The sequence below is a fragment of the Centropristis striata genome, chromosome 17 (assembly GCF_030273125.1).
Source record: "Centropristis striata isolate RG_2023a ecotype Rhode Island chromosome 17, C.striata_1.0, whole genome shotgun sequence".
Classification (NCBI taxonomy): domain Eukaryota; kingdom Metazoa; phylum Chordata; class Actinopteri; order Perciformes; family Serranidae; genus Centropristis; species Centropristis striata.
The window spans coordinates 32,663,487-32,673,486 of NC_081533.1; the positions used below are offsets into that span (position 1 = coordinate 32,663,487).

The following is a 10,000-nucleotide window of genomic DNA, read 5'->3' on the forward strand; positions in this document are numbered from 1 at the left end:
ATGCTGCTTAAATTCATTCATTCCAGTGTTATGTTTGCAGCCCCAGTAGATTTTATTCTGTGCAGATTATTACATAAAACTCATATTAATCCTGAATTATTCTCATATATTTGCACAACTATCCCCCTTTTTGCCACTTTTTTCTCATAAATCTCTATTTTTTTTCTTGTAGATTTGCCACTTTTTCATTATAAATCTGCTACTCTCCTCGTAGATTTGCTACTTTTTTCTTCCTTTGCCACATCCCTAACTTTTTTAGATTTTATTCTGTGCAGATTATTACATAAAACTCATATTAATCCTGAATTATTCTCATATATTTGCACAACTATCCCCCTTTTTGCCACTTTTTTCTTGCAGATGTGCCACTTTTTTCCCTAGATCTGCCACTTTTTTTCTCATAAATATTTTCTTGAAGATCTGCCATTTTTTTTCTTATAAATTTGCTACTTTTTCTTGTGGATTTGCCACTTTTTTCTCATAAATCTGCTGCTTTTTTCTCGTAGATCTGCCACTTTTTTTCCTATAAATCTATTTTTTTCTCATAGATTTGCCACTTTTTCATTATAAATCTGCTACTTTCCTCGTAGATTTGCTACTTTTTTCTTCCTTTGCCACATCCCTACCTTTTTTAGATTTTATTCTGTGCAGATTATTACATAAAACTCATATTAGTCCTGAATTATTCTCATATATTTGCACAACTATCCCCCTTTTTGCCACTTTTTTTCTTGCAGATTTGCCACTTTTTTCCCTAGATCTGCCACTTTTTTTCTCATAAATATTTTCTTGAAGATCTGCCATTTTTTTCTCATAAATGTGCTACTTTTTTCTCGTAGATCTGCAACTTTTTTTCCTATAAATCTATTTTTTTCTCGTAGATTTGCTACTTTTTCATTATAAATCTGCTACTCTCCTCGTAGATTTGCTACTTTTTTCTTCCTTTGCCACATCCCTAAATTTTTTAGATTTTATTCTGTGCAGATGATAACATAATAATAAGATAATAATAATGATAATAATAATAATAATAATAATAATAATAATAAAATAATAATAATAATAATAACTAGAACATTTCCTCTGGGGAAATTCTGAAAGGGGCCATGGGGGCTACTGCCGGTGTGTGTACACTATGATGAGATTTTTCAGAGATTTCAGACAATTAATACTAGTAATGTTATGATACTATATTATTGTAGTAATAATAAAATAATAAAATATAGTAATATATATATTATATACAAGGAGCACACCTACAACAAGCATTCCTTTTCAAGTATTTATTTATACAGCAATCTATGACCTTTACCTCTAAATGTGTGTGTGTGTGTGTGTGTGTGTGTGTGTGTTCTTGTACTTCCTACATAGTGAGGACCAGAACAGGTTTTTAACCAACATTGTGAGGACATTTTTGCAAAGTGAGGACATTTCGGCCGGTCCTCACTTCTTTAAAGGCTTTTTTGAGATTTCAGACTTCGTTTTAGGGTTAAAGGTTACAAAAAATTATAATTAACTGAAACTGTTTTTGTGATTACAAAACGAACTAAAATTATAGTGAAAATGTCCTTCGTTTTTGTCTTTGTCAACTTTTTTCATACATAATGAAGATGGATCAGACAAAGGAAATAAAGGCAAAATTTACTGTGACCTCTTTTAATCTCCCACCCAACAAATACCCCATTACAAAAAACTAAAACTAACAAATACTAAATTAAACTAAAGTACTAAAACTAGCAAACTCACTCTAAAAATTTATTAAATCTAACTGAATTTGAAAACAAAAATTCACAAAAAAAAATTAAAACTAAAACTAATGAAAAATCCAAAACTATTATTAACCTTGCTAGGGAATTCACTGTTCTAATGAGGGTCCTCACAAAGATAGAAGTACAAGAATGTGTGTCTGTGTGTGTCTGTGTGTGTGTGTGTGTGTGTGTGTGTGTGTGTGTGTGTGTGAAGCATATGTATCTGGAGGAGTGTGCGCTTTTCAGCAATAAAAAAATAGAAATAAACATATGAATATAAACATAAAATAGAAATAAAAATATGAATGAAAGACGTAACGAATTCGGCGATTACCATTGGCCGCGAATCCAGCCAATCAGCGTCAATGCGGATATGACGTATGGACGCTAAAGATGGCGTCAGTTTCAAACGGCTCCTGAACGAATGTCGCTGTAAGTGTTTATAAAAGTTTATTACAGACTATTTTCAACTATTCTTATCAATATTGTGATTTAAAAAAGTGGTTTGGACCTCATCATACTTGTTAAAACTAGTTTGGAGCAGATTAAAAAAGTCGTGGTTTTTTGTGTTATTATAATTATCATAATTATGTGAAAATCAGCTATCTGTGTTTTTTTTGACACGTGCCGAATTGTAAAAGTACACCACATTGATTCCTAAATAGTCTTAAATATTGTTTAAAGTGTGACTAACTCGGGCGATTTTGCGGTTTTTATTACCCCGGACATAACTCCATTCACGAAATGTGGGATTTTATATTTACTTCTTGACTGACACAACTGTAAACACCGCAGAGAAATAAATAAAACACCGAAATAATCTTCACACCTTTCCTTCAAATTCGGCTTATAATAGATTCACTAAGCGGCACTTAAAATGTGTAAAATCTCGTTAAAATTATGTGGAAATCAGCTATCTGTGTTTTTTTTTTGACAGGTGCCGAATTGTATAAGTAGACATGATTTATTCCTAAATAGCCTTAAATGTTGTTTTAAAGCAGCTGTTCTCAACCTTGGGTCGGGACCCCAATTGGGGTCGCGAGATGATTTCTGGGGGTCGCCAAATCATTTTGGAAGTCAGCTCTGTCTCCACTGTGTTAATGTGTTTTAGTCTTTTTGGTCATTTAATGTCTTTTTTTTGGTCATTTTGTCTTCTTTTTTTTTTTTTTATATAATTTTGTGGGGTTTTTTTTTTTGTAATTTTTTGGGTTATTTAAGTAATTTTGTTTCCTTTGGTAATTTTGTGTCTTTTTTTGGTCATTTTGTGTCTATTGGTCATTTTGTGTCTTTTTTTTCCGCTCATTTTGTGGTCAAGTTGTGTCTTTTTTGGTCATTTTGTGTCTTTTTGGTCATTTTGTTTTTATTTTTTGGTAATTTTGTGTCTTTTTGGTCATTTTGTCTTTTTTTGGGGTCATTTTGTGTCTTTTTTTGGTCATTTTGTCTTTTTTTTCTGGTCATTTGGTGTCTTTTTTTTCCGCTCATTTTGTGGTCAAGTTGTGTCTTTTTTGGTCATTTTGTGTCTTTTTGGTCATTTTGTCTTTTTTTGGGGTCATTTTGTGTCTTTTTTTGGGGTCATTTTGTGTCTTTTTTTGGTCATTTTGTCTTTTTTTGGGGTCATTTTGTGTCTTTTTTTGATCATTTTGTTTCCTTTTTTGGTCATTTTGTTTCTTTTTTGGGTGATCTGAACTGTGCGTGTGAGAGTCTGTTCAGTGAGTGGGGGTCGCGGACAACATGCATGTTAAATTGGGGGTCGCGACTCAAAAAGGTTGAGAACTACTGTTTTAAATGGTGAATAACCCTGTGGTATGCACTGGTATGATCTAGTCTTTTTATAATGACTTCCTAAAGATTGAAAAAGAGATATTACATGTAATTTATGCTGCTTAAACTCATTCATTCACTGTTGTGTTTTATTCTGTGCAGATTATTACATAAAACTCATATTAATCCTGAATTATCTTCATATATTTGCACAACTTTCCCCCTTTTGCCATTTTTTTTTTTTGAATATTTACTTTTTTCTCGTAAATCTACTACTATTTTCTTGAAGATCTGCCACTTTTTCCTTATAAATTTGCTACTTTTTTCTCGTAGATTTGCCACTTTTTTCATTATAAATCTGTTACTCTCCTCGTAGATTTGCTACTTTTTTCGTCCTTTGCCACATCCCTAATTTTTTAAAGATTTTATTCTGTGCAGATTATTACATAAAACTCCTATTAATCCTGAATTATCTTCATATATTTGCACAACTTTCCCCCTTTTGTCACTTTTTTCTTGAAGATTCGCCACTTTTTTCTCGTAAATCTACTACTATTTTCTTGAAGATCTGCCATTTTTTTTCTTATAAATTTGCTACTTTTTCTTGTGGATTTGTCACTTTTTTCTCATTAATCTGCTACTTCTTTCTCGTAGATCTGCCACTTTTTTCCTATGAATCTTCTATTTTTTTCTCGTAGATTTGCCACTTTTTCATTATAAATCTGCTACTCTCCTCGTAGATTTGCTACTTTTTTCTTCCTTTGCCACATCCCTAATTTTTTTTTGATTTTATTCTGTGCAGATTATTACATAAAACTCATATTAATCCTGAATTATCTTCATATATTTGCTCAACTTTCCCCCTTTTGCCACATTTTTTCGTAAATCTACTACTATTTTCTTGAAGATCTGCCACTTTTTTCTTATAAATTTGCTACTTTTTCTTGTGGATTTGTCACTTTTTTCTCATTAATCTGCTACTTCTTTCTCGTAGATCTGCCACTTTTTTCCTAAGAATCTTCTATTTTTTTCTCGTAGATTTGCCATTCTTTTATTATAAATCTGCTACTCTCCTCGTAGATTTGCTACTTTTTTCTTCCTAGATTTTATTCTGTGCAGATTATTACATAAAACTCATATTAATCCTGAATTATCTTCATATATTTGCACAACTTTCCCCCTTTTGCCACTTTTTTCTTGAAGATCTGCCACTTTTTTCTCATTATTCTGCCACTTTTTTCCTATGAATCTTCTATTTTTTTCTCGTAGATTTGGCTCTTTTTTATTATAAATCTGCTACTTTCCTCGTAGATTTGCCACTTTTTTCTTGCAGATTTGCCACTTTTTTCCCTAGATCTGCCACTTTTTTTCTCATAAATATTTTCTTGAAGATCTGCCACTTTTTTCTTATAAATTTGCTACTTTTTTCTTGTGGATTTGCCACTTTTTTCTCATGAATGTGCTACTTTTTTCTCGTAGATCTGCCACTTTTTTCCTATAAATCTATTTTTTTCTCGTAGATTTGCCACTTTTTTATTATAAATCTGCAACTCTCCTCGTAGATTTGCTACTTTTTTCTTCCTTTGCCACATCCCTAACTTTTTTTAGATTTTATTCTGTGCAGATTATTACATAAAACTCACACTACTCCTGAATTATTCTCATATATTTGCACAACTATCCCCCTTTTTGCAGCAGAATGTATTTGCTGCTCACTTCAACCATATGTTCAGTATGTTTACTATTTTAATGTCACATACTGTATTTCATTTATTCATATTTATTTGTGCTTCAAATTGGAAATACTGACAGGAATAGGAACAGAAACACTGGATAATATGATAGGTTCATCATAGTCTAGTGAAAGGTTTTTTTTTTTTAAATTATCAGTTTGTTGAATAACATTTATGAATTACTAATTTATTAATGCTATTTTAATTACACTGTAAAGAAAACAAAACAGAAAAAAAACTTGTTCAGGTAATTTCTTTAATATACAGATAATATACAGTCAACATTTGTATTTAAATTATATATATACATAAAATAATACGTTTTGCTGTAATTACGTAGGAATATGATGCATATTTGTGTGTGTGTGTGTGTGTGTGTTTATAAAGATTTGACTATAATTTAACATTTAACATCAATATAAATAGTATTAATTATATATTACAATAATATTTATAACAAATATGTATTTACTATTTTAATGTGACATATTTCGTCCATTCATTTTTATTTGTGCTTCAAATTCAATAACTCAGGCGGTGTTGTGGTTAATCTTTACTAGACAGATTTGTAAACGGAAGTCTCTTTCAGTTGAGTGCGTCTGTCTGCTGGCAAGGCAACATCAGCAACCCAGCAACATCAGCAACCGAGCAACATGCAGCCAACAACAAGTCTCCTAGAATAAATATTACAGATTACAAACTGTAAGCTAACGGAGTATATGGTTTATTCATAATAATGTTCATTTGGTCGCCCCGGTAGCAGAACTATGCAGACAGAACCAGCGGAGCGGAGGAGGCAGCCTGGCCGGGGAAGGAGCGGCGACAGCGGGCAGAGCCGCGCAGAGCCGCGGGGGAAGCAGCCGAGAGCCGCCGACAGCTCCGCCCGGAGCCCCGAGGAGCAGAGAGCCAGGTACCGGACACAGATATACTGGGCTGCTACTAACGATTAATGATGTGATATAACTTTATGATATGACTTTATTTATCCCGCTGTGGGGAAATTTAGTTGTCACAGCAGCTCAAGGTACAGACTAGGGCTGGGCGATATGGCCCTAAAAGAATACCACGATATTTCAGGCTATTTTTGCGATAACGATATTCTTAACGATATTACGAAATACTTAAAAAGATATAGAAAATATGATTTTTTTTGTCTGTATAATTAAATAAAAATCTTAAATGTAGTGTGAAGTGCAAATCTCAACAGTTGCCAAATACAAAAAAAATTACTCTAGACTCTTGAGTATGAGAAAATAATAAAAATAACCATTTAGGGGTTCCGGGGGCATATTTTAATGACATTTTGTAAAGGAGAATAAAGGTTCTTGTATGTTTTATTTAAGGAATCTTATTTTGACAGTCTTCTTGTAAGTTCTGTGGTGGATTCTGTTAACACACCATGCTCTTATTTTTAAAGCTTCATGTGTTTAGCAACAGAGAGTTGCCAATATCATGATATGCATTTTTTTTTTAACCATAAAAACAATATACCAATATTATTGTGAACGATACGATATGGCACACCCCTAGTACAGACACATATATATATATATATATATATATATATATATGTGTGTATATGTAGGTATAGAAAACAGAATAAAGTATATAAAATAAAAAAATAAGACATACACATACATTCTATACACATTCTATATATTATATACATACATTCCTGCTATTTGGCATTCATTATTAATACATATTTTTTGTGTTTGTTTTCTGAAAGTTCTTTGCCTTTCACAGATATTGCAGATATATTTGGAGAAAATATATTTTAGCATGTTAAATAGGTTAAATACGTTGTAGCATGTAGTATTTACATAGTTAAACTAATGATTATATATATATATATATATATATATAAATTAACTGTTTGTACGTACAATTTGAGGAAAAAGGTCCAAGGTGATGTTTTTCATTTCTATTAAAAAAATTTTTTTGTCAGTCCAAAACCCAAAGATATTCACTTTAATATAATGCGTATTAAACAATTCTATGTTACAGTGAAAACAGCATTTTCTTTCTCTTTGTTTATTACCTTGTTCACTAAAAATAAAGAATATGAGTGAAATTTAACAACAACTATCTAAAGAAATGACAATATAAAGAGACTGACATAATTAAGAGGTGATGAATTATTTACACTATATCAAGTGTACTATAAACATATCAATATTATTACTATTAATTATTAATTATTACTAAATATCACTGTTATCTTCAATACCAGTATATCATGAAATTCCTTATAATAATAATAATAATCATCATGATCATTGTTATGATTATTACCATAATAAAAATGGCTATAAACATAAATAATAAATACATTTTTGAATAATAATCATCATCATAATGATAACAATAATAATAATAATAACAGCAATAATAACAAATACATAAATTAATTAAATGTATTATTGTATTATTGCACATGTTGTTTTTGTTGTTATAATTCAAAAATATATGTATTACATATTTTTGTAGTATTTTTTACTATGGTAATTATCAGTTATTAATATTATTGATATGAATATTATTATTTATACAGTGATTTTTAAGCTTAAGCATAAAGTGTCTTCCAGATTAAAATATTGACAGTATTTTTAAAAAAAATAAAAAAAACTCATATCAGCATCCTATAGAGGTGCACATGGAAAATAAAGTAAATTAATTCATATATAAATTAGTAAAATGTTGATGAGAGAAATAAGTTCATAAAAGCTGGTGAAATTTTGAGTAAGAAAATAGCAAATTATTTATAAAAAATAACTTATTATGTCATATAGGGCAGGTGAAATGTCCTTAAAGAACATATTCTTGAATGAAGCAGATCGATGTGCAAAATTTGATGATTTCTTTCTGTTTGGCATGTCGATCTTCAAGATTCAGCTACAAAATATTCTGGTTATGTTTCTGAACCAAGCTAAAAACATAATGTGATAAAAGGTCTAATACAGGGGTCTCAAACTCAAATTACCTGGGGGCCGCTGGAGGCAGTATCAAAATGACCAAAAAAAAGACACAAAATTACTAAAAAAAGACACAAAATGACAGAAAAAAACGAAATTACTTAAAAACACACAAAATGACCCCCAAAATACACTAAATTACAACAAAAAAGACACAAAATTATTAGAAAAAGACACAAAGTTATTAGAAAAAGACACAAAATTTCTAAAAAAAACCCCCATAATTTAAAAAAAAGACACAAAATTACAAAAAAAATACACAAAATTACATTACATAACATACCACACACAACACGGTAAAGTGCCGTTCATATAAAACTCACATTAAACTTTCATATTAAGGTGGGGGCCACAAAATATCATCACGAGGGCCACAACTGGCCCACGGGCCGTGACTTTGAGACCCCTGGTCTAATAGATGTTGTTTTTCAGGTTAAAGGAGATCATCGTCACCATGCAGCAGAAAGAGAAACAGCCAGGATGGAGAGGGAGCAGAGCGGAGAGGGAAGGAGAGGAGGAGGAGGAGGAGGAGGAGGAGGTGGAGAGGGGCCGACGGAGGGAGAGGAACCGAGGCGACGGAGGAAGGAGGAGCAGGAGGAGGGCGGCATCAGCAGGAGGAGGAGAAAGTGAGCAGGAAGAGGAGCTGAGGTGGAGAGTCCACCGGCTGGAGAAGGAGAAACTGGAGCTGACAGCCGGACACAACCAGGAGGTGAGAACCCCACACGGAGCTCCCCAGACCCTAACCCCTGGTGGTTCTCCTTTTGGTCTCATGAGCGATTTCTCCTCGTGAGAGGTAAAATTATAAATGTGAGAGGTAAAATTATAAATGTGAGAGGTATAACTTTACCTCTCACATTTATAATTTGTTTAAATGTGAGAGGTAAAATTATTGATGTGAGAGGTAAAATTGTGAATGTGAGATGTGCAATTGTAAATTTGAGAGGGAAAATTGTGAATTTGAGATGTATTGTGAATGTGAGAGTTGCAATTGTGAATGTGAGAGGGAAAATGTGAATGTGAGATGTTTTATTTGTGTATGTGAGAGGTGCAATTGTGAATTTGAGAGGGAAAATTGTGAATTTGAGAGGTAAAATTGTGAATGTGAGAGGTACAATTGTGAATGTGAGATATATTATTTGTGTATGTGAGAGGTGCAATTGTGAATATGAGAGGTAAAATTGTGAATGTGAGAGGTACAATTGTGAATGTGAGAGGTACAATTGTGAATGTGAGAGGTAAAATTGTGAATGTGAGATGTATTATTTGTGAATGTGAGAGGTACAATTGAGAATGTGAGAGGTAAAATTGTGTATGTGAGAGGTGCAATTTTGAATGTGAGAGGTAAAATTGTGAATGTGAGATGTATTATTTGTGAATTTAAAGGGAAAATTGTGAATGTGAGATGTATTATTTGTGAATGTGAGAGGTACAATTGTGAATGTGAGAGGTACAATTGAGAATGTGAGAGGTAAAATTGTGAATGTGAGATGTATTATTTGTGAATGTGAGATGTATTATTTGTGTATGTGAGAGGTACAATTGAGAATGTGAGAGGTACAATTGTGAATGTGAGAGGTAAAATTGTGAATGTGAGATGTATTATTTGTGTATGTGAGAGGTACAATTGAGAATGTGAGAGGGAAAATTGTGTATGTGAGATGTTTTATTTGTGTATGTGAGAGGTACAATTGTGTATGTGAGAGGTAAAATTGTGAATGTGAGATGTATTATTTGTGAATGTGAGATGTATTATTTGTGAATGTGAGATGTATTATTTGTGTAT

The 10,000-nt window shown here is 31.9% G+C and overlaps 1 protein-coding gene across 1 annotated transcript in view; it reads left to right on the forward strand.

The window, feature by feature from the left end:
- Positions 1-5,974: 5,974 nt before the first annotated feature.
- The window catches only part of LOC131989105 (coiled-coil domain-containing protein 171), a 24,445-nt gene continuing 20,419 nt past the window's right edge, over positions 5,975-10,000 (forward strand). The window contains 2 exon segments of the mRNA XM_059354286.1: positions 5,975-6,152; positions 8,650-8,926. Of these exon segments, the coding sequence (XP_059210269.1) occupies positions 6,010-6,152; positions 8,650-8,926 (420 nt within the window). The 5' untranslated portion in view covers positions 5,975-6,009.